This window comes from Tasmannia lanceolata, unplaced genomic scaffold (assembly GCF_043159265.1).
Source record: "Tasmannia lanceolata isolate RefF3 unplaced genomic scaffold, GAP_Taslan_0.1 ptg000008l, whole genome shotgun sequence".
Classification (NCBI taxonomy): Eukaryota; Viridiplantae; Streptophyta; class Magnoliopsida; order Canellales; family Winteraceae; genus Tasmannia; species Tasmannia lanceolata.
Genome location: NW_027518685.1, coordinates 24,598,730 through 24,623,669, shown reverse-complemented (window position 1 = coordinate 24,623,669; position 24,940 = coordinate 24,598,730). Strand labels below are relative to the sequence as shown.

At 37.7% G+C, this 24,940-nt stretch overlaps 2 protein-coding genes across 9 annotated transcripts; one reads left to right on the top strand and one right to left on the bottom strand.

Moving 5' to 3' along the window:
• Positions 1-683: 683 nt before the first annotated feature.
• Positions 684-4,366, top strand: LOC143884930 (pentatricopeptide (PPR) repeat-containing protein). The gene has a single exon (XM_077388800.1). The coding sequence runs from the start codon at positions 1,133-1,135 to the stop codon at positions 3,359-3,361; it is 2,229 nt and encodes a 742-aa protein (XP_077244915.1). The 5' UTR covers positions 684-1,132; the 3' UTR covers positions 3,362-4,366.
• A 364-nt stretch (positions 4,367-4,730) lies between these two features.
• On the bottom strand, positions 4,731-24,480 carry PDE318 (P-loop containing nucleoside triphosphate hydrolases superfamily protein). Of its 8 annotated transcripts, none has more exons than XM_077388795.1 (17): positions 24,307-24,453; positions 23,661-23,850; positions 23,290-23,581; positions 22,866-23,102; positions 22,332-22,465; positions 15,299-15,419; positions 15,110-15,174; positions 14,871-14,984; positions 14,405-14,479; positions 13,772-13,810; positions 13,523-13,594; positions 11,980-12,093; positions 8,835-8,906; positions 8,654-8,690; positions 7,711-7,823; positions 5,853-6,044; positions 4,731-5,281 (listed from the first exon to the last, which is right to left on the bottom strand). In XM_077388795.1, the coding sequence occupies exons 6-17, from the start codon at positions 15,366-15,368 to the stop codon at positions 5,204-5,206; spliced, it is 1,041 nt and encodes a 346-aa protein (XP_077244910.1). In that variant the 5' UTR covers positions 15,369-15,419; positions 22,332-22,465; positions 22,866-23,102; positions 23,290-23,581; positions 23,661-23,850; positions 24,307-24,453; the 3' UTR covers positions 4,731-5,203. The 8 variants fall into 8 exon arrangements, with proteins under 8 accessions (XP_077244910.1, XP_077244912.1, XP_077244908.1 ...); XM_077388797.1 differs by having other exon boundaries at positions 22,987-23,102; XM_077388793.1 differs by having other exon boundaries at positions 22,332-23,102.
• Between the last annotated feature and the right edge of the window lie 460 nt (positions 24,481-24,940).

Genomic DNA, 24,940 nt, shown 5'->3' with positions numbered 1-24,940 from the left:
GTTCATTTGATGGGTAATAATTTAAATAGGTTGTGCCCTGAATATCCCAACCTATTTACGTTGTTGCCCATCAAATAGACGGTTTGGATCATCTTATTGTGTGTATGCCTTGGGATACCTTTTAGGCTTACTACACAATATAAGAGCACTGCTTGGAAAGAATTCCGTTCTGGGGATTAAGCATCGGAGCCACGTAAGCTAAAAGACAGTGGAAATGATATCCGCGCCCAGGTGTTTCCATAAACAAAGCGCTCCACTTCTCTGTCGTGCCATAATTAAAGGGATTTTGATAAACAAGCGCTCCACTTCTTTGTCGTGTAGTGTTTAAAGGGATTTCGTTTATCGAAACACCTTGGGGCAGATATCATTTCCATAGAGAGCTCAAATACACATTGAAATGAGTCAAATCAACGATCATTTCCGTCCCCTTTTTATTTTTCAAAGTGTTTAAACTAGGGACCTAAGAGTTTCTACGTACAAACGGTGCCTTTGAAGTTCGTGCCTCTTGCTAACATACGCCCGGGCGACGGATGGGAAGGATGCAAGCCGCCTCCACCGCATCCTGTCTCACATCCCACAAATAAATCCCTATTTTTTAGGCTTTTTAAGTTGATTTACTTTAGTTGTGGTTGCTTTTAGATTTGTGATTGTTAGTTTGTGATTTCTCTCTCATTTCTAGTTATATTTTTAGTATTGGTATTTTCTACGTATCTCTAAAACGTGTGGGTGAAGGTTATGTATTTAAATGGCATGTGTTTTTTTTTTTTGTGTGATGACGTAGGGTGTCCCGACCCCACTTTGTAGAGTGAGACTAAATCCCTCCGGATGCAAGCAATCACCCGTAAACCACGCGCATCGGGTAAGCCTAGGGGATTCGAATTCTCGTCTATGGGGACCATACCCAAGACTTTAAGCCAAAGAGCCACACCTGTACGGGTTAAATGGCATGTTTATTATCAATACAGAAGAAGAGAATTTAGTATTTACAGTTAAATAGAGCCTATGTTTCTCGTAGTGTAATGGCTCATCTCGAACCGAGCCGTTAGGAGGTCCTGGTTGTGTTGAATCAACCATCCTCTTCTCTATTCTACCTTTTATTTTTCTTTATTCGTGTTACGGCCGAACACCGTCAATGCCCTTCTTGAATTTCGCTCATCTCAATAACATTATCCGTTCGTCGAGATTCCATCAGCGTCTCCGTCCCTTCCATGTTGACACCTTCAAAACCCAACTCTCGATCCCCACCGTCCATCGCAACCAATCCGACGGGGATGATTCTCAACTCCTCTTACGGTACCTCTCACATAGAGAACTACGAGAAGCACGCCTCTTGCTCGACGAAATGCCACACCAAGGTGGCAGTCGAATTGTACGGTGGACTTCGATGCTCTCAAAATACGCCCGAGAAGGTTTTGTGGACGAGGCTGAGCTGCTCTTCCATCTCATGCCCGAGCGGAATGTGGTCACCTGGAATGCCATGATCACGGCTTACGCGGCATCCGGGAGGATTTATGAAGCCCAACAATTGTTCGACGAAATGCCTGAACGAAATGTAGTGTCTTGGACCTCTACATTATGTGGGTTCGCACGTGCGGGAAGGATCGATGACGCAAAGAGACTGTTTGATGTAATGCCAGAGAGGAATGTGGTCTCGTGGAACTCTATGATTGTGGGTTTGGTAAGGAATGGTGATTTGGAGGAAGCGAGAAAACTGTTTGATAAAATGCCTGTGAGAAATCAGGTTTCATGGAATGTGATGATTTCGGGTTATGCGGAAAATTCAAGGATGGATGAGGCAAGGGTACTGTTTAATGCCATGTTTGGTGATTCTAATGTGGTTACTTGGACAAGTTTGGTTGCGGGTTACTGTAGAGTTGGTGATGTGGAAGAAGCTTATAAACTGTTTGTGAAAATGCCCGTTAGAAACGTTGTTTCTTGGACTGCGATGATTGGTGGGTTTGTGTGGAACGGGTTCTACGAAGAGGCACTATTGCTTTTCCTTGAAATGGAAGAGACTGAGGAGGTAAAGCCAAATGAGGAAACATTCATTTCTCTGTTTTATGCTTGTTCTGGCCTGGATTTTTCTTATCTGGGTAAGCAGTTACATGCCCAATTGATCTTAAATGGATTGGGCTGGGATGATGGAGATAGAAAATTATTGAAGAGCTTGATTCACATGTATGCCCGGTTTGGGATTATGGACACTGCTGAGTACCTCTTTAATAAGAACTTGAAGAACTACGAAGTAGCGTCTTTGAATTGTATGATCAATGGCTATGTTCGTAGCGGACAGTTGGAACAAGCTCGCCATCTGTTCGATACAGTTCCCATTCGAGATGGGGTCTCATGGACTTCAATTATAAATGGGTATCTTAATGCGGGCAATGTGGAAGAGGCATTCCTTCTGTTTGATCTGATGCCTCGAAGAGACCCCATCTCGTGGACTGCAATGATATCGGGGCTCGTCCATAATGAACTCTTTACGGAGGCGATTGATATGTTCTCCAAAATGCGATTTGCAGGCATTGGACCACTGGAGTCCACATATTCCACCCTCTTTGGCGCTGTTGGGGCAATGGCTTATCTTGATCTAGGGAAGCAAATCCATGGTCTATTGTCAAAGACCAAAGTCAAATTTGATACAATTCTGGATAATTCTCTCGTTTCCATGTACGCAAAATGCGGGGAGATAGATGATGCCCATCATATTTTCTCTGAGATGAAAACCCGAGATGTCATTTCTTGGAATTCGATGATTGTTGGCTTCTCTCATCATGGACTTGCCGACAAGGCGCTGAAGCTCTTTGAAACAATGCTAAATTCGGGCACTAAACCTAATTCGGTTACATTCTTGGGAATTCTATTTGCTTGCAGCCATGCTGGGATGATTGATAGAGGGTGGGAGTTGTTCAATTCCATGACCCGAGACCACTCAATTCGACATAACGAAGAACACTATATATGTATGATTGATCTTCTTGGTCGCGCTGGGAAGGTTGCTGAAGCAGAGGAATTTATTCAAACACTGCCATTTGAACCAGGGCTTGCTATTTGGGGGGCATTGCTTGGTGTATGTAGCCTTGGTGATACAAATGTGGCTATAGGTAAACGCGTGGCACAACGTGTTCTTATGATTGATCCATTGAACACGCCAGCACATGTTTTGCTATGTAATATGTATGCAGCTTCTGATCAGCACAGGGAAGAGAAAATGTTGAGAAAGGAAATGGGGCTGAAGGGCGTGAGGAAGTTTCCTGGTTGCAGTTGGGTTTTGTTGAATGGGAGAGTGCATGTTTTCTTGTCAGGGGATAGGTCACATCCACAAAGTGATGAGATAATGGCATTGATGGTTGGGGAATGAGAGAAATTGTAGAAGTTTTTGAAATGTTGAGAGGTCAATGGCTAGACTTTTGTTGGAGGTGAAGGACCTTATTGTTAGTTGGGCATTGGTAACCGATGCTCTCAAAAGCTATTCCTTTGCAAGAGATTGGGAGAAACTGGGGTGTGATTGTAGAGTGAAACAATCGCAATGCAAAAGGAGGGAGAGAGAAAACCCACTTGTCAAACCTTTTAAAGCTCAACTTTGATGGGTACTCTTGTGGCAATCCGGGCCAAGCCGGAATGGGTGGCATTTTTTCAAACTCCACGGAGGAGAATGTGCTTTCCTCCTTGGTCTGATTGGGAAGACGGATTCAAATGAAGCTGAAGTTTGCACTCATCTAACTTAGGAACAGATTTTTGGAGAGTAATTTGGGGATAGTCTAAGACTTGAGGAGGATTGTTCAAATGTGATTTCTTGGGAAAATAAACAATGCCTAGGTCCGTGGAGATTAGTGCCTTTCATTTACTAGGATTGAGTTGAGGAAAGACCTTACCTTTTTTTCCATTCCTAGATCAGCTAGTGAGTGATGTAGCGGCTTCGCTTGCAATCCCGGATCGATTTGAGAGAGGGTCTTCCTGATGAAAACTTAGCCACAAGAGTATAGACAAGACCTTGTTCCGCCTTGCTAAGTTTGATGGGAGTGAGCATAAAGGGTGGTTCACCATTAAGCGAGATCTGAGGTTCTGTTTATAGGACAATCTCTGCCTCCCTTGTAATTTTTTAGTACAGTTTCTCTTCCGTCTTAGAAGTAAAAACCCCTCTGGGCAGTAGCAGGGGTGGATCCTTGTGTAAAAACACGGCTATCTAATTGGTAGCCTACAAAAGGAATGCTTTAAACAAACAAACAAAGAAACCATTCCAAAAAAAAAAAAAAAACACAAACAAAGAAACAAAGAAGGAAATGATATCAGCACTGCAATGTTTTAATATAGGCACGGAAGCATCTTCTACCCCACCCCCCGCCCAAAAAAAAAAAAGTAAACTGTTTTATGCATCGGTCTTCATGCTGAGAATTTTGTGAGAAATGTCAATGCTACCCTCACAAATCCCTTCTTATTTTATAAGGAAAGCTTAACTGAAGGGAGCATGAAAAGCCCCTTAAAAACAGGGGTAAAAAACTCAATTTGAAGTAGCTTTTTTTTTTCATTGTTTTCTTGAGATTTCCCATGCTCTCCCCACCGGACCACCCCTGGCCTCTCAAGCCTCTCCTTCTCAGCTCCTCTCTAACAATTAGAGCCCTGAATATTCCATGGAATAATTTTTCATGATTGCCAAACATGCCCTAAAAGAAAAAAAAACAATAAAGTTTGAACTTCTAAGCATTAACATTTCTTACAAAAATTGGGAATTAAGCAATAGCTCCATTATTTCAAAATTGATAAAAATAATCAGAATATTTAACAATAATAAATACCCTTTCAACATTTCATGTGCTTGTTTCAGGAAATCAAATAACAAAAGATCTCCATATGTTCTAATAGATAATTCAATCAAATTCAACAACTAATATTCAGGTTAGGCGAACCTTAATTCTCATTGAGCAGATATGGAAGCACCCCATGAAGAAAAAAAAGAGAGGACCACCTGCAAAAGGCAGGAAGATAAACTGCATTCCCATTGGCTCCATGCATTGCATTGGCAGATGGCATGCCCAAAAACAGTAAGGAGCCCAGGTACCATTCATACAAGGAGAGTGTCCTTAGCATCCCCAAAAGTAGCTGGAAGGAAAGGAAGACTGTTTAGGTCCAAGAGGACCTTGAGATTGTGAGATCCAAAGCAGGAGCAGCATGCTGGATTTGGTGGGGGTGTCCCAACAAATTGCTAGCTCTCTTGGTTGATCTTTTGGCTTTTGATTCTTGCCATCTGGGAGACTAGCAGTTCATGTACTCTCTCCTTCAGCTGCAAAAAACATGCAAGTAGATTTATTTCTAGCATTATGCTTAGGGGTGCAACTCAACCGGGTTGGGGCCAACCCTAACCCAACTCGAGGTAGCATTAACTCAACCCTAACCTGACCGAGCATGAACCTCGGGTTGAGAAATGTCAACCCTAACCCAACCCATCTAAACCGATTTTCCAAATCAAGTCGAGTAGGGCTCGGGTTGGTCTAGGGCAAAAATAGAAAAAAATAAAAAAGAAACGGATATTTGGTCCAGGTTTGGGTCTCAACAAAATCACGATAAAATTAGGAGGACCATATCGGGTTCAGGTCAGGTCGAGTTGCCCAAGGGTTCAATCCTAACCCAACCCAAAATTAAATCGGGCTGCTTTTCCCAACCCAAGTGGAGGCCAACTCAACCGGAGCCAAAATCGGGTTAAACCCATTGAGTTCGGGTTGGGCCCGACCCAATTTGCACCCCTAATTTATGCTACACATTAATGTAGTTTGTAACTAACTTTCTAGGATCGAAGAAGATGATGATTACACCAATGAAGAAATTCATTTGTAGGGAAATGTGGTCATGCTAACCTGATTAAGCCCAGCTTCGCTCTTCACTGAAACATGGATGGCTCCATCAGGTCCAACTTTCTTGTAAATCGCCACCTCATCTCCATCTTCTATGATGATCTTAGGTGAGTATTGCAGTAGATCACATTTGGAGACAACATCAAGCCATAGATGATCTCTAAACCTCTCCTTGATCTGTTTGTACGTAACAAACTGCACAATTGATTGCAGTAAATCAGTAACAAAATAGTTTCCATAGAGCCTCGAGCAATGAGGAGAGCAAATCCTTTTCAAGATCAACACAAGAACATGGGTAAATTCGAAAAGAAGGGTGAGCTGCTTGTAGCCTTTCAGTGAGCACCCTTCAGAAATCCCAATGAAATTTGTGCACGAATACTTATTTAAATAAAACATGAATACTTGTTTAAATAAAACATGTGTGCGTGTCTTTTGTATGCGTGCACATAAGCTGTACATATGGAGGATTTCTGCTGATTTCTAATTGAAGAATATTACTCGGACTGTTGAAAGGCGGGACACGATTGTTTAGAAATGGCAACCCGCAACTCGGGATTTGTTGAAATTAAATTTCAATGGTTTCAGTCTGGGTAGCCCAGGACCTGCGGGTATATGAGTTCTCAGAAATTCAGGGGGGAAGTCGTGTGGACATTTATTTTCGGCCCGTTGGGATTGCGGATGCTAGTGAAGTGGAGGTTCAAGCAGTTCATCAGGGGATAAAAAGCCTGGCGAGGGAGGATCTGAATAGGGTAATGGTAGAGGGCGACTCTCTAAATACCATCGGGTGGCTTAGAGGTTCTCTTGTCCCCCTATGGAGATTTGCCCATCTCTTTGATGAGATCCAGGATAAAATAGAAGGCTCGTTGATCATTTTCTTGCACGATCGCAGATTTACTAGTAGTGTCGCAAATCACCTCGCTAGGGAAGGTGTGGAGGAGATAAGCTTGGAGTTGTTCGATTTTTTGCCAACAGGATATCCGTCTTTCTTTGTTCTTTTTAATTGTTTTCTGATTGTAGTTGTGATCTCTTGTATTTTTGGGGATGACTTCCTTGGTCATCTTTTTTGGAATGAAATTTGCTACCGTTAAAAAAAAAGAATAGAACTCGGACTGAAACAAAACTACAAAAATAAATTAAAAGTGTATTAATTATTTTTTTCTGAAACAGAAAATAGAGTTTTATTGGAAACAGAAAGAGATTACAGCAGGGACAGAGATTGTTCTACGTGAACTGACGATTGTCTCAAAACACCCCCACTATGGCGAATATGCGAAAATGAAACTAAGTACAGTAGTACAATTCTCACGAGCAGCAGCTCTGCCATGCCTTATTAACGGAATTGTAAATATTGATAGGGAAGCCAATTGTGTTTTTTCTCACACTGGAAGAGAGGTCAACAAGATGGCCGATTCATTGGCAAAAAGTTGGTGTTAGTCGGCCAAAGCTCATGAAGGGGCAATCTCTGCCCAGTATGTAATTTTCGGGCAGTTTTCCTGCCTTTTTATATTCTTTCTCCCTTGATGAAATATCATTGCCATTCTAAAAAAAATACTAGTGAAGAAGGCCCAAGGGTTCCTTGAGAGCAAAAACTCAAGTATCCTACGTGCAACCTTAGACAAAATAGCCTGTCCAGCCATGAGGACTGGTTTTTTAAAATCGTTATTTTCTGGGATTTCCCATACAACTGGTCATTTACCTTTGTTGGTTTGCTAAGTTGCCCAGATTTACCTTGCATATAGATTTTGATGGTCCAAGTGCATGCTTGATAATAAAATCACTGAAAATATTTCAAACTGTAGTGCATCGGCACTGATTAAATCACACCAAAACATGGCAAATAATGGAGGAAAACACATTGTACCTGATCGGAAGGCGAGGTTCCACATTCTCCCGACAAATCGTGAACATATAGTACGGCAGTCGGCAAATGTGAGAGGACGGCAAGTGTTAACTTCTCCAAGTTATTCCTGTCATCTTAAGATTAGACAGGCATAATATGAGAAATGTTGTGACAGTATGAGAGTGGGGATAACTCTTAGCACAGATGAAAAAAGCCAGCATTAGAAATCAAGGTTTTAAATGTCGGTTTCGGCTAACACTGAAACCAAAATATTTCGGTTATATTTCAGTTACGGTGGGAATTTCGGCCGAAATCATGTAAAAATTTGACAATTATTGGTTTTTTTTTTTTTAAAAAAAATTTCCACCGAAATGTATAAAATTTTGGTGGAAGTCTTTAACATTTCGGTAGAAATTTTGTAAGTAAGGGCGAAAAACAAAATTTTGGCTTGGAAATCATGTAAAAATCTGATTCAATTTGATTTCGGTTTCGATTTGGACCGAAACAGAAATATTTCAGCCGAAACTTCGGAGTTCGGCCAAACTTTAAAACTCAACTCAACTCAACTAAGCCTTTGTCCCAAATGAATCTTTTAGAAAATTTTCATGAAGAAGGTGAAAGGATATACCCGACTCAAATTGACTAAGTCTAATCCTGACACTAGTTGGGTTCGTCTACATGGATCATTTTCTTCCATTGTAACCTATCCAAGGTCATGTTCTCTGTTATGTTCCTAGCCCTTAAGTCTTTCCTCATTGTTTCTACCCAAGTTGTTTTCGGTCTGCCCCTACCTCTTTTTACTCCATCAACTTGGCACGAGCCGAACTTTAAAACTATGTTAGAAATTAAACGAAGCCTAAGTATGTAATAGACATTGCAAACATGGAAAACATTAAGCATCTATGCAGTCTCAAAAACATTCTATCCTAATCAGTGAAGTCAAATACAGCTGGAGGTGACTTACCATCACGTCTCTTCAAAAGGCCAGGAGTGTCAGTCACCTGCAATCAATTTCTGTGGATTCAAGATACACTTTAAAATTCTTCTCTCTTCCCCTCACCTCTCACACCTTAACCCGCCACTCCCCAGACACACCCGCACAAACGGACAACAAAAGAAAAACAATATAACATAAAATGATTGACCTGGAAACGGTCGTAGTTTACAGCAATGTGACCCATCAGAATTCCTCTAGTTGTGAAAGGGTAGTTGCAAACCTGAGTAAAAAAAATCCTGTATGTAAGGGCTATGTAACAATGAAACAGAGAACAATGTCAAAATCATGTACCATACAAATCAGATCAAAATGGATGATTTTAGTTTAACAGCATGCTCATTATTTCGAGTTACTGGCTAGAAATGAGCGGACAGAACATTGTGCAATCACTGTATTAACTTCATTTCTGTTTTTTTTCCTTCTTTTTGCAAACGATAGGCGAAAACTTTATTAAAAGAAATAACAGAAAATACCAAAGCTAATCATGGGGCAGAGAGTGCAAGACATATATAAAAGATGTAAATACACCCTTCTTAGCAAAGGAATCTATAACACCAAATCGTTTGATAATTTAGTGAAAACTGCATCTCACTAATTAAATGATTGAATCTTACAATTTGCCTGAAATATAATCCAACTAAACATTTTTCCTGAAACCTAAGTACAAGTGCTTATTATTTATTTTCTTATATATTTTTCTAATTCCCTTCAAATGACAATTTTGGGAGGTCAATAGCCTTTAATGACTTCTTTTATTTTTTGCACCACTCCAGGATGAAGGTGACTCATAATGATTTCAAATTATTCGCAAGCTTACTTAAAGGAATGGAACCTCTAAAAATTCAAGCTTCTAAACGAAATGTTAAAAGGATCATTGCATTTTACGATGCCAAAGGTCTCATGAGGATTGATTTTATTACGAACAAAATTCTAACTTTGTTTCAGGTTTTTCACACGGAAGTACTCTCCGGTCAACTTACAAGAGGAATGGTAACATCATTCACCAAATGGGTGAAGGATTACCATGTGCTCTCCCTTGATAGGGGCAAGCAATGAGATCCCTACCTGACAAACCTGATAAGAATAATCCTTCGCCGTTTTAGGCCATGTTCGTTTAAGATTATGACAACCAATTATGAGTGCCAAACCGATTATTGGACTCAAAATTAAATTTAAATTTGAGTCCAATAATCAGTTTGGCACTCACAATCGGTTGTCATAATCTTAAATGAACAGGGCCTTAGCAAATGATATCATCATTCCTCCTACTTATGATGAGAAATGATATTCCTACTGATGCGGATTGTAGGCCCAATAAGAGGCATATTTGCCCATTAGGATTTATTTCCATGTTATTTAGTTTAGGAATTTATTTTTATGTTATTTAGATTCTATTCCCATGTTTTTAGTTGTTAGGCCTTTTATTTTCTATGGAATCTTATTTCAATTGCCTATAAATAAGCCTCATGTATTAGGGATTTGGAGTTTGGATGATTAATTGATTGATTGAGAATTTCTCCCTCGGATTTATTCTTCTTCCTCCTCTTTCTCCTCTATTCTTTGTCGTCTCTTCTTCCCCTATTCTTCTTCTTCTACTCTTTTTTTTTTTGAAAAGAAAAAACTATGTGAGGTTGCTTCTGCTACTCCTCCTCCTCTTTCACTTTTTCTTCTTCTTCTTCTTCTTTTTTCCTCTTTCTTTATTCTCTCTTCCCTAGCCTCCATCACCTACCCCCCACTTTATGCATTCCACCCTTTCAATCTTTCTTACATAGAGTTAAAAGTTTTCCCTTTTAAAATGGCAAATATCTACTTCTTATAGTGTACAGTTTGTTTGCTCACACATCGAGAAACAGAGACAGAAAATGAAACACCGAAGAGACAAAGGAAGAGGAAATCCATCATCTACAGATGCATTGGTGTACGCATCAAGCACTAGCAGTAAGACAACTCTAGGTTGCAGTAAAGTGGGTTTGAAGAGAGAGCCATGGACACCCGAAGAAACAAGCAAGAGAGAGGTTTGTACATCCTCCCCAAGTGAGTTGGACTCTAGCAAGGGTTGTCGCCTTTGCTGGATGGACATTAGAATTTAAAGGGAACAAATGTGCAGTATCAGTTCAAGCAGAGAGATTCCTCTATTAGTTACTCATAAAATCCATGTCACATTAAACAAGGGAGGACATGGAGCTAGAGTCTCAAACCTCTTTCAACTCATGTTGATCTCCATGATATACATGCAAAGTAGGATACAGACTAGAGATGATAAAGACATCAGTTGTACTGCTAGAAAAAGATCTGTAAAAAATCCATAAACCAACTTTATCAAATCGATCACAAAAAAGAACCTGACGCCTGGGGGGACATCATCGCAGAAAGCAGCTACAGATAGGGCTCTGGGTCTCGTGGGGCTGTGGTCTGTGATGGATGTAAATAAAATCTGTTCTTAACGCTGGCCCTCTCTTCTATCAAAAGTCGCAACACCAGAATCCATCACAGGGAGAACGGGTCTGGTATCAATAGTGTAACCTATCTGAGAAACAAGGGGAGGGAGATTGAGGCTCAGCTACAAGATCTAATGTCCATCCTATTCATGGTTTTTCATTTCTCGATTGATGAGATAGAAAACACACATCATGAGAAAAGGGTATAATTGTCAATTCCAAAAAATAGAACATTATGTAAAGATCAATCAAAGGGGTGGAATGAAATATCATTCCCACTTTTTTTAAAATTATATTAGTTTGACATTCTATTTCTTCCAATCCATCCTATTACCTTTTCCATTATATTGGTTTGACTTTCTATTTCTTTCAATCCATCCTATTACCATTTCCTCTTTCTACTGACCTGTTTCAGATGGAGATAGTGGGTTGGCCTCATTTGTTGACCATGAGGCAGTGACACTACAACAACGAATCCTTAATTACTTCATGAGTGATGCACTGAAAATCCCTATGACATTGAACCTTCAAATGTATCATGATCGATCCACATCTTCAAGTATCATAAATACTTCATGTCATTTTTTCCTGCAAATCTGCTTCAGTTTTAGGAAATTGAAGAACAAATTCTACTTTTTTAATAAAAATCATAAATTCTACTTAAATGACAAAATAATTGATGAATAATGAAAGAATACAATGATACAGTTGTATTTTAGTTTCTAAGTTTCTCCAAATACTTAACTATCCTCTTACGATTTCCTGTTACTTCTCCAAGAGTAACAACAAGATTCAATCCACCCCAACAGATGATTATATATGATTTTAGATTTTGACAACATTGAAAGAGTATACCTCAGGCTTCCCTGTTGAGACTATACGGACTAGTGATGATTTCCCGACATTTGGTGCTCCTACAAGACAGAGAGTGGGCGTTTCTGGATCGACTACTGGCATCGCACGCAATGTCTGTCAGTACACATTAAAATTTGTAAGATTGGTCCTTCAGAAAATACCAATTCTAGTACAAGATGCTGGGCTCAAATATCAATTTCAGTGCTATAATCTCAAAGGTACAAAATCATGCTCATAAAGTCCAAGAAACATAAAAGAAAAAAAAAAATGCAGACTTGAAATAAGTGCAATCAGAACTAAGAAATTATTTAACAAATTGGATGCAAACAAGCAGCCAAAGAAATCCAAGAACCGAATGAGTCCTACAGGCACTCCATTAAATATAAAGAAAGTGTACATGCATATTCATGTAGCAGTTGCACATTGATTAACAATTTAACACTCATACACGACCAGAAAAATTGAAATTATACAGCAAGTGCTACTTATAAAGCACACAAATTCATGCAAATAGTACCCATCAAGCTTGTAAATATCTCGAAAGGCAAGCAAAACTTAGAAATAAGTGAACTGCTACAATTGGACTTAACAAGATACCATTGGACTTAACAATTCATTCCCAAGAAAATTTTCATTTCATCGTGAAACTGCAGATAAAAACTTCGTACATAAAAACTGGAGGCACAAGCAAACAATACATTCAGCTATAGCGAAAAACAACCATGCATGCTGATGAAATAAGAGAATTGATACAGTATAAAACTATAAGGAAAACTCTTCTAAAACGGGATCCCATTTTGCAAATAAAAAAGGGGCAAATATGGCCGATTGATTTGGCAATTTTAACTAGCTTTTGCATTCCTCGAGATATGTGCCTCCCTTTTTTGTTTTATGCGCACGTGTCACGATAGAGATTCTCGTGCCTTTTTTGGTTTTATACGTATTTGAGTTGTTAAAGTATAAAAGATTAATAACGCCTTTCTCCAACAGCTTAAGCTTTTGGAGTAAACTGGTAGTTTCACATAGTATCAGAGCAAATGCCTGGGTTCAAACCTCCTTGATAGCAAATTCCATAGGCAATGGCCAAACCCAAAATAGGGGCCACATGTGCCACGTGTAGGCCGACCCTAAAAAAGAGCCACACGTGAGGGGGAGTGTTAAAGTATAAAAGATTAATAATGCCTTTCTCCAACAGCTTAAGCTTTTGGAGTAAACTGGGAGTTTCACATGAGTGAATCACACACAAACCATAATTGAAGCTCTGGCCTTTGAACCCAACTGTGGTCATGTTAATGTCATCATTGAGGGAAGCATTATATAATAGGGGAAATAATATTCTACCCCCTTAGCCTTTGAACTTTAGCAAAAGACAAATAACCTGGGGTGGCAGATTAGTTTTTTCTCTGTTCGTATCAACTGCATAACTCAACTCAACTCAACAAAGCCTTCGTATCAACTGAATGCATTTGAAAATAACTCAGAGCATCCAAATAGAATGTCAGACATAGGAATACAGGGTGCATGTTTTTAGAAGGCTGAATACCTTAGCAACGTTTAACAGATCATCAATAGCATTTCCTTGATCTTGAAAAATTTCTTCGAGCTTCTTTACGCCCTACAGATAAAAAAAATGCTAAAAGCTTGGATTTGAAGGCCACAAACATTTGAAGGAAAGAAGAAACAGAAGAGCCAATTAAAACATATAAACAAGAAGAGGATACATTAAACCAAGGAATGGAATTTACAAAGATAGATGCATAAATGACATATTCACTAGCAAATAAAGACTGACCTCACTCAACTGTTCCTCTGCTTCACGCTTTGATAAGGACTGTCAAACGTAAACAGGCAACCTCTGTAAGAGATGCTTTCTTTTATTGGATAATGGAATAATATATTCATCAGTTACACCATCGTGTATGAGCAATTTAAATGGAAAAGATATCGAAACATCAGAGTAGCTAACTTAACTCTTAAGAATATTTCCTCCAACAGTAAAAAAGGAACTAATTATCCAGCATAAATATAACTTAGTTACAGACATGCACGTCGTATTAGACGCAGAGTACGCAACAAATACAGTTCTTGGAAATTTCTCGGCAAGGGAAAATCTCAGGATATATTAATTTTTTAAATTTTTTTTCAGGTTTTGTATCGGGAAAAAAATAAAAATAAAAATATTTAAAATATATATAAATATATAAATTTAAGAAAAAATATAAAATAAAAATATCGTGATATTATCGCGACATTTTATAATAAAAATGAAAATATCGCTATATTTTTAAAATATCGGAATTATTTCAGGATTTTGTCGTTTTATCAAAATGTTGCAATAAAAACACTATATTTTGAAAATAACGAAGATATTTGTGACATAGAAGTGATGCAACAGTAGTCAGCTCATAGTTAACATTATCCCAACCTTAGCGCAGAGAGAAGCATGTTGCTTTCCAACAGATACGACCTTCTTCCGAAGAGCATCCACCCGTCCTAATACCTATTGTACCCATATGAAAATAATAAGAATTATAACATAAGAATGTCATAACACTTAGTTAATGTGAAGAAACTCAAAGGCCCATATATATAAGTAATGCACAAGCAGAGGAAATGAATGAGTCAAATCAACATACCATGCCATGCAGTAGCTTCAAAAGTATGCATACACAAATATCAAAGGATGAAAGACATTAAATGCATAAACTCTTTAAAACATGGACATAATTCTCATTACAGCAGTAAATGACATCAAACTCACAGTTATTTGTACAATGACACAACAAATGCACCAAAGTCACTCAAGGACTACACAGTACATGGAAAATAAGCAATATTGATATCAGTGATAACTCTAAGACCCTCATGAGATGATAACACGTGTAGTGTACCTTTTCATAATTTCCTTCCCCAAGGGTCAACTCAATAAGAGAGCGTTCATAAGGATGTAAATTCCGTTTGTCGGGGAAGTTCTCCATGTACCCTCTTAGTGGAACAGCTAATTCCTGAAAACAAGACGTGCAAACCCAAGATGCAACTTACTAAGCAGTTCGCTAGATTAAAGTTTTAAAAAAAATTAATATTCATGTACACACATCTGAAATACGGAAAAATAAAACCAACAACTTACTTTCATTAACGCATCAAGTTGCCTGGCACCTTTGTTTCTCTCTCGCTTAGCAATGTTAGCAATACCTATGGTTCAAGAGAAAATATCACACCTCACATGGATTGACAGATTAGTGCACAAGTTAATCAACATGCATCTAGGACTGATTGGGTGAAAATTGAAATAGAACATAAAACCATGATTTCTTACCCTTTGTAGGAGAGACTCTCTTTGATTTCCTCAATGCTGAATAAAGTATATCAGTTGAAGGCCACACCATTGGTAGCTTTTGAAATGCACCAACTGTCTCAAGTTTTCCCAAACCTTTGTCCTTGAAATGGAAAACATTCTAAATGATACTTCAAAATTTCATGTCCAGGAATCAGTTCATTTAACAAGTATCAATTCATTTAACAAAAAAATGAAACAAGTGAGCGACGGTGGGCACGTCAAATAAGTAGAAATACCTGTTGATAAAATTTAAGATTATTTCATTTTGGCTCTGGCAAGCCTCTACTTTGGGCAGTTGGATTTTCCCACCGACCAAGACAATTAACAACTGGATAAAGTCATTGCCCAAGTCTTCAGCCATAATATGCTGGGACTACCATTCAACAAGTGACAGAGTTTTTGGTTGTAGAAAAAGTTTAAAAGCAGGATCACACTTGAACCAAATGAGTGCCACAAGCAGAAATAACAATTTAATATCTGAATCTCGAAAATCATTACTTTGATGGTTTGACACCCAAGGAAATGCTTTAAATAGTTACAATTACATAAAATCTGGCATATTGAAGTTGTTTATAAATGATTAAATAACACCATCTCCAAAAGCTAAAGCTTTTGAAGTAATTGGTCGAGTCACATGGTATCAGAGCAAAGGTCCCGGGTTCAAAACTCCTTCATGTTAAAAATCCACATCTAATGGCCAACCCAAAAGAGGGGCCACATGTGCCATGTGTAGGCCAACCCCAAAAGGAGGGGCCACACGTGAGGGGGAGTGTTGATAAATGATTAAATAACACCATCTCCAAAAGCTTAAGCTTTTGGAATTTGGACTAATAGTTCGTTTCACATAAGTATTTTAGAATGGAAGTTATTAGCATATGAAGAGTGGGATATCGTACTATTTAAAGGTTTTGAATTGCCATGTATTGGTGTTATTCCTTGTTCTCTTTAGTGCCTCAATGCAGCACATGATGCCTGGCTTCTTCTTTTTTTTTTGGGAAAATGATAAAAAAAATGGGACTTTTAACTGAAAATCTGAAAAAGGGTTGTGTTGGCTAAATTCTCAAAAAGGGGTGAAACGCATCCCAAGGCATGTTTTAAGACAAGAATGCCCTTTGCTTGCTTTTCCCTCCAACAAGGTAAGAAACGAATCCCAATGCATTTCACCAACCCTTTTCACCTTTTTACCTTCTTCTTCCCCACACCAACTGATGAAACTCCATTGCCTTTTGTAAAACTCTATTAAAATTCCATTGAATACCAGTGAAACTCCCCTTGAGAACATGTAGATTTTATTGGCTCTCTTTATTTTCTTTGGCTATGAAACCTAAGGTTCTCTAGTAGGTCCATTGTCATACATTTGCTTAGGTTTTACATGTTCTTTACAATGCTATGGTGTATTGTCATCATCATTTTTATTTGTTAGGGATTTGTTAAGGTTTTGTTAAGCATTTGTTATTGTCATCATCCTCTTTACAATGTTATGGTGTATTGTCATCATCTCTCTATCTCGATTTCTCTATCTCTCTAGTGCCCTCTATGTTTCTGTTTAGAGTAAAACCGGATGAAACTCATGTCTATACAATCAGAACCACTATTTAAATGTGTAGAAGCAATATTTAGCTCTCGGAACCACTATTGATATGTGGGAACCAATATTTAGTCCTCTCAACCACTAAGTAGTGGTTCCAATGGTATGAATAGTGGTTCTGAATGTGGAAATACAATAAGGTTCTGAATGTAGAAGATCAGAACCACTATTTAAACACTTAGATAATCTATTTATACCGTCCTAACCACTATGTAGACCTTTGAACCACTATATAGTGGTTCCGAGAGTATAAATAGTGAGAATAAAAGGTTATGCAGTCAAAACCACTATAAAAAGTGAGAATCAATGTATAAATAGGGGTTTAAATACTCGTAACCAGTAATTATACCTAGGAACCACTATTTACCACTATGTAGTGGTTCCAAGGTATAAATATTGGTTCACACATTATAATAGTATTTCATTGGGTGTCAAAGTTGCCATGAATTTATGAACAGTAGTTTAAATATTTGTCTAAACACTCAGATCTTATGGTGGTTCATAGCATAGTTACCAGGTCGGGAAACGGATACGGGAAACGGAAACGTGAAACGCGCGAAAAAAATTAAAGGGGAAACGAGAAACGTGAAGAGCCACACAGCAGATTTTGTCTTATTCATTTAATTTATCTAAGGTGGATGTTCTAATGCACAAGTCACGTTCGAAATTTTTTAAGAAATTTTTGTTTTTAAAATTTGCCCCTTTTTTATTGGGGACAGCCCCTTTTAATGTATTTATGACTACACTTTTACACAGGAGGTGGCTGTCCCAAATAAAAAGGGGGCCTATTTATCATTTCCCAAAAGAATTTTGCACGAGAGAGCAGCCACACAACAGATTTTGTCTTAGGGAGATGATTTTTTCTGGGGACAACCCATTTTAGTCTATTTATAACTACTCTTTACACTGGAGGTGGCTGTCCCAAATAAAAAGCGGGCCTATATATATATATATCATTTCACACAAGAATTATGCACGAGAGACCAGACACACAACATATTTTGTCTTATTCACATAAATTATGTGAGGTGGCTGTTCACATGGTAAAGTCGGTCATAAGATATTTTAATAAAAGCTTTGTAGTGAGGGCATGTTTAATTACAAAACAGGGTCTTATTTTATTTACCAAAACACCAGAGGGAGCTTTTTGGTAAATTACACTTACACAACTAAAACCCTAATTCCAACTACAATTAAGAGATTAAATACCACCCCTTTTCAATGTTGGAAAGAGAAGAAGCTCTTGGGAAGGGAATCTTGCCGCTAGTTTGTCTTGGGAAGGAAACAGCATGCAGGTTTTCAAGTTGGAACATTTCTAATGAAGAAGAAGAAGAAGACGATGGCCGGAGTAGAGATTCAGGTACGAATCTTATCCTTTTTTTTGTTTTCTTCAATAATCCCTTACCATTTTTGCAACTTTTCTTTGGTTTTCTCGTGATTGCGTTTCTGGGACGTTTCACGGGCGTTTTCGGAACGTTTCCGTGATGTTTCCCGAAATTTTTAGAACCGTTTCGGAAACGCGTTTCCCGCTTTGCTTGAACGTTTCCGGCAACCATGGTTCATAGTTTAGAAGGCCTAATACTTGTTCATAGAGTATAAATTGTGAGAATAAAAAAGTTATACAGTCAAAACCACTATAAAAAGTGAGAATGATTGTATTTATACGAATTTAAACACTCAGAACAACTAATTATACCTAGTAACCACTATTCACCACTATGTAGTGGTTTCGAGGTATAAATATTAGTTCATACATTCTAATAGTACATTCTAATAGTATTTCATTGGGTCTCAAAGTTGTCATGAATTTATAAACAATGGTTTAAACACTCAGAACCACATTTAAATTAAAGGAACAACAATTAAATCCTTTCAAGCACTAATTGTGGTTTCAAGATTCCTGGGAACCACAATTACAGTCAAAATCACTATAAAAAGTGAGAATGAGTGTATACATAGTGGTTTAAACACTCAGAACCACTATTTATACCTCGGAATCACTATTTACCACTATGTAGTGGTTCTAAGGTATAAATAGTGGTTCCAAGGTATAAATAGTGGTTCATACATTCTAATAGTATTTCATTAGATCCACTATCCTTTTTGGAGTGCTTTTCGGATCTTAGTTTCTGAGTCCGGGTCACAAGCTATTTTGAGTCGAGTGGGATCCATCAAAGTGTCATAAGTCCTACTTATATTGTACATAGTTAGCGCTTAGAGTTAGGGATGAGAAAGTGGAAAGAAACCCGAGAGGATAGACAATTTTTATCCAAACGAAAATATAGAACATGAAATGTTGTTTGAAGTTTTGAGTATGTTTTCCATAGGCTGATCCTCGCCCTTCAATCTACAGAGGTTTCCATAATCTGAATTTCCTCTATGGATTGGAGGGCTAGGAACACCCTATGGAAATGATTTTTTGGGCACAACCTATTTGCATTGTGACCCATCTAATGGACGGTTTGGATCATCCTATGGTGTGACCCGTACAATACTTTTTGAAAAATGCTGGAGTATATGGGTTTACACCATATAAAAACTCTTTCTCATGAAGAAACAATAGGTCTTCCCTACCACCTAGTCAAAAGCCAAGTGTATTTATGTAATTGAACACAATTTCTAGAAGGGCAGTGATAAATTCACCCCGTATTTTTCAAAATGGACTGTACAGCCCACACCATAGGATGATCCAAACCGCCCAATTGATGGGCCACAACATAAATAGGTTTTGCCCCAAAAATTATTTCCATAGATGATCCCAACCGTCCAATCTATAGAAATTTCCATAATCTGAGTCCCTCTTTAGATCGGATGGTTAGAATCATCCTATGGAAATGATTTTTGGGGCACAACCTATTTACGTTGTGGCCCATTAGTTGGGCGGTTTCGATCATCCTATGGTATGGGCTGTATAGTCCATTTTAAAAAATATGGGCTGAATTCATTCTACAGGGGGCCTGTACAATGGAGTTTTACCAAAGGAAATGGACTTTCAACACTTGGCGTGGGAAAGCTGAAGCTAAAAAGGTGAATAGGGTTTGTGAAATGCATTGGGATCCATTTCTCAAAAAGGTGGAGGGAAAAGCAAGTAAAGGGCATTCTTGTCTTAAAACATGCCTTGGGATGTGTTTCACCCCTTTCTCAGAATGTAGCAAACACAACCCTTTTTTCAGATTTTCAGTTAAAAGTCCCATTTTATTTTTTTTTATCATTTTCCCTTTTTTTTTGAACGGCGAAGAAATCTTTATTTTTTTTTCTTTTGAAAGGTTGAAGAAATCTTTATTAAAAAGAGAGAAAGAAAGGAAAACAAGACCGATAAGGTCGGAACGAAAAAAAAAAAAAACAGAAATGAAGAAAAGAAATAAAACAATAGACAACAAGTATACAATTCAAAAAATAAAATAAAATAGACAACAAGTAAACTCAAGGGAAGGAAATAAAAAATCTTCAGTGCCTCTCTGCCCACCCCAGCCCAAGCTAGGCGATCCGCATCAATATTAGCCAATCGAAGATCTTTTCTACTGTGCCCTATAGCCTCCTTAATACTGCAAATGGATTGGAGATCTTTTCTATGGCACTCCATACCAACAAATGATATATATATATATATATATATATATATATATATATATATATATATATATATATATCTTAATACTGCAAATGGATTGGAGATCTTTTCTATGGCACTCCATACCAACAAATGATATATATATATATATATATAGAGAGAGAGAGAGAGAGAGGAAGGGAAGTGTTCCTAAGCTATAGCTTATCTAAGCTATAGCTAAAAAACACATGTGGCCCCACATTTTTTGGGGGATCCAAAGCATTCATTTGGAAGGCCCTTCCATGGATAGGGTGTGTACCAAAAATCAGCCCTATAGGATCATCCTAACCCACTCAAAGGTGGAGTGGAAAATGGACAGACAGTGTGTGTCCATGTTTCTGCCCATTTTTCCCCTCAATATTGCAGGGTTAGGATGATCCTGTAGGGTTGATTTTTGGTACACACTCTATCCATGGAAGAGCCTTCCAAATGAATGCTTTGGATCCCCAAAAAATAAGGGGCCACATGTGTTTTTGAGCTATAGCTTATCTAAGCTATATCTTAGGAACACTTTCCTCTCATATATATATATATATATATATATATATATATATATATATATATCATTCCTTTGTTTTTTTTTTAAAGTATATATAATAATTATTCCTAATGATATATTTTTTTAATAGTTAAATTCACTGAACAGGTAAATCATAACACCAGAAGAACATGACTGTGCTAATGTGGCCCCATGGATTACTTTCTATTTCAAGGTAATTTTTTCGACTTTGCAAACAGGACCATCTGGACATGCTTGGCACCTGTTTCTCTCCTTACTACTTCAATATCATGTAACTTGAGGATGCTTTATTCTCTTATAACTTGGGGATGATTTAGTCATTACACATTGGGTAACTTTATGAAGTGTAAAACTACAGACTTTGAGTAATGTACAACTCAAAAGGTTAGCTAAAATAATCATTTGATCTGAAGTGATGGAGAATTGTTCCTAGTGAAATGTCAGAAAACACTTTGATGAACTCTCCTCGTTATGCTTCTCATCTTTTGCAAAATGATTCCGGAACTCAAAGAGTATTAGTTTGTCGGATACAATGCCATAAAAAAGAATGTTGTGTGATTTTCATCTCGGTCCACATAAATCAAATTACCATGACATGCATTTCATTGAAGAAACCTCATTTGAGTCATTTCTTCAAGAAATCATTGTAGTGAAGAGATAATTAGCAATCTTTAACTAGTTCCACTATGCCCGGTACCTCACCATGTGATACCAATGGATTTAATAATGACAGCTTTGGAGTTTAGACTTCAGTTAAGATGGTTAAGGATTGAGAGGTTCATGCATGAAGGACTTTCAACTGCTCAAATCAATGGATAGACTCTAACTGAAGTTTCCAATTCAATGGACAAAATGTTTTATTGAGGGCTGGTAGCTCATGGGCCAATTCTACACTTCAGTAACTATGAGCCAATGAAAATGCCCACTACAAGGTCAACAAACAATTGGGAACATAAAGTAAGCATTTGATAATCCATTGGATTGCTCAAAATATTTTCCAAAAAGAAGGGAAAGGATACCTAATGAAGTGAGAACCCAACATCTGAAGTGTGTTAGTCATGATAACATATGCAAATGGAGGTTTAGAAATAGATGGCAGAGGCATGCTTGGACTCCATGACAAACTATAGAACGAAAAAAATTTAAGTGAAGTCCATTAAACATGGATTTCTTACAGCATTCATAGTTTACTAAAAGATCAATCAACCATCTAAGAAACTGACATATAAGAAGGAATTATTTTGGTAAGCCAATAAAAGATCAAAATCTAAAACAACAAGGGACAAAAGAATACCGTTGTCTTAATTTCTTTTTCATTATGAGATGTGGGAATATAGCTTTTGCTAACGACTTCATATCTACCCGCCTGAATTCTCCTACGAAAACACACAGAAGAACTTATTTGTGCTTCCAGTACTGAAAACGGATCTGCATCACAAACCACACCACCAGCAAGAGTTAGAACACTTCATATTTGTGTATTTGCTTTGCGGGAAACAACTTGTGAATTATTTTGTTCTTTTAGGCCCTGTTTGGATTGCAAGAAAATCATTTCTGATGGAAAATTTGTAATTGATTTTTTTTTCCTTTTCACAATTTAGAGAGAAATTATATAATTATGGTTAATTTAGAGGGCTATCATTACAAATTGAAGGCCCCTCTAAATAATAATTGAAAAGGGTTGGTTCGAGTAATCTTTTTTTGGCGCTAAAAAGACTAAAGGAGCAAGAAAATTTAGAAATGTTTTTTCTTTTCAAACTTTGGCAGAAAATTCCTGAATCCGAAAAGGGCCTTAGTGAAGCAAACTATATCAAAAAGAAGAAAATACACAGGGCCTAAGTCAAGTTTGATTCTTTGTCCCCGTGCAGCCATGAATGCTATTGACTGTGAATGAGAATCTAAAGCCTCTAATTGTTCCGGTTCTCGTCGGTCAGGCTATGGACTATTACTGGATTCCAAACTTATTCAACTCCAGTTTTGCTTGCTGGCAGTGAACGGGCTGAGCTGGCTACGGAGAAGTAAGCATTGCTTGTGTCTTACATTTTGGTGTACTGATAATGAGTTCCTGTGGATTCACGTGGAGAAATTGTAAGATGTGTGAAAGTTCTAATTTAAAAAAAAAAGTTCTCACATGTCTTATTATCGGAAAACCTAAGTGAAAAAAGAAATTCTACGAGTTAAAAGTTCTCACGGATCTTATTATCGGGAAACCTACAAAGAATGGGAAGCAAAAAAGGAAAAGGAAATCCTACAAGTTAGATTGCTCATGAGCCCACAGGATGAATCCCATTTGAAATGAATGGTGTGAGTTTGTCAAATGCTGGGCAGTCTGATGTACAAGAGCTGCTCTTTGCCATTTCTATCCAAGTAAGACTCAACAATATATTGCATGAATTTGGTTTAAGGGAGTAACGGGCGCTGTACACGAACCGCAGCTATTTGTTTTCCACCAAAAAATAAAAAAAACACTTATCGCTCATCTTGGTACTCTGGGTTCTCTCTCAAAATGACAACCCCTCGAGGACAGGAGAAAGAGGGATGCATCTGTACATAGAAACTCATCTTTAGCACATCAAAATGTAAGATACACTAGCTTATTTGAAGAAACTCATTTTTAACACACCAGAATGTAAGATACACTAGCTGATTTGAAGGAACTTGTTCTTAGCACACTAGCTCATTTGAAGAGGCAGTGCTTACTTCTCCCTGGAGTTGAATAAGTTTCGAACCCAGTAACGGTCTTTGGTCGATCACCCACCACACCCACAGCACGAGAAGGAGCACAATTAGATGCTTTAGATTCTCATTTGTGGCTGCACGTGGACAAAGAATCAAACTTGACTAAAACCCTGTTTTATTTTGGATATTGAGAACTAATTGTGAGTCCAAAACTGATTATTGGACTCAAAATTAAACAATAAGATTTTGATAAGAGACAGAGAATATAGGGCTTTGATCAAGACTAACCAAACAGGCTTACTCGACTAGAGTCCCCAGATTAAGTAAAAACCAAAATTTAATTATAAAACATGATTACTCTCCCAGAGTCCTCAAATTAAGTAAAAATCATATGTGAATGACTAAAAGCTAAGAAATTTGATAAATAGTTTCAAACAATCATCAGGTATCTGTGCAATAACAGGTATATACAAAACCAAAATGTAAAAAAAAAAGAAAAAAAAAGGGGGTATTTGAACCTACTATGAAAAACCTAGGTAGGAGATTAAAAAAAAAAGAAATGTGAGATAGCATTGAAGACAAAGAAGAACCTTTGGAAAGCTTAGGGCTTCTTAGGAGCAGTTTTGTGGAAGGAATCTGCCATAGTTGCAACAGATTGAAGGTCCCGCTCATCTCTCTCTCTCTCTCTCTCTCTCTCTCTGAACCCTTCTGGAGCTTAAACGTAGAGAGATTGGCAAATGTTATCACACTTCCTTGTTTTGATAATGGTACTAACAGACCCTTGTTTTTATATTAGCACTCCGCCCATTATACTCTTCTAATCGACTTTTAATCAAGGGATATGTTATAAGCACTAGCTGCACTAATGTATTTTAATCAAGGGAAATTGTTATGCCTGCTTAATAGGGAAATGATATGTCCACCCCTTTTCCAGCAATTCCACTTACTTTTGTTCTTCTTTTTCAGACAAGCATTGCATTTCAATCCCTTTTTTAACCTCATTTTCAAGAAAATGTGAAGAAAAAGAGTGGTGGAAATACTCAGAAAGAGGGTGTAAATGTCATTTTCTTTTTCAAAGATTCAAAATAATGCGTCTCCATATGCTGTGTTTCCACTTATCCTGTTTTTGTCAGTCACAAGCAAGCGGGGTTTATGTTATTCTTGGATAGACTTGCTTTCCTCCATTCACATCTACAACAGCCCATGGAGTAGCAAATCCCAAAA

Bases quoted from the DNA above. Each gene is read 5' to 3' on its own strand.
- PDE318 (XM_077388792.1), bottom strand. From the start codon at position 24,388: ATGAGCGGGACCTTCAATCTGTTGCAACTATGGCAGATTCCTTCCACA. The intron at 6,045-7,710 runs GTACAATGTGTT...TCAATTGTGCAG, and splicing joins GAACCTCGCCTTCCGATCAG to TTTGTTACGTACAAACAGAT. The intron at 5,282-5,852 runs GTTAGCATGACC...TGTTTTTTGCAG, and splicing joins GCGAAGCTGGGCTTAATCAG to CTGAAGGAGAGAGTACATGA.
- LOC143884930 (XM_077388800.1), top strand. From the start codon at position 1,133: ATGCCCTTCTTGAATTTCGCTCATCTCAATAACATTATCCGTTCGTCG.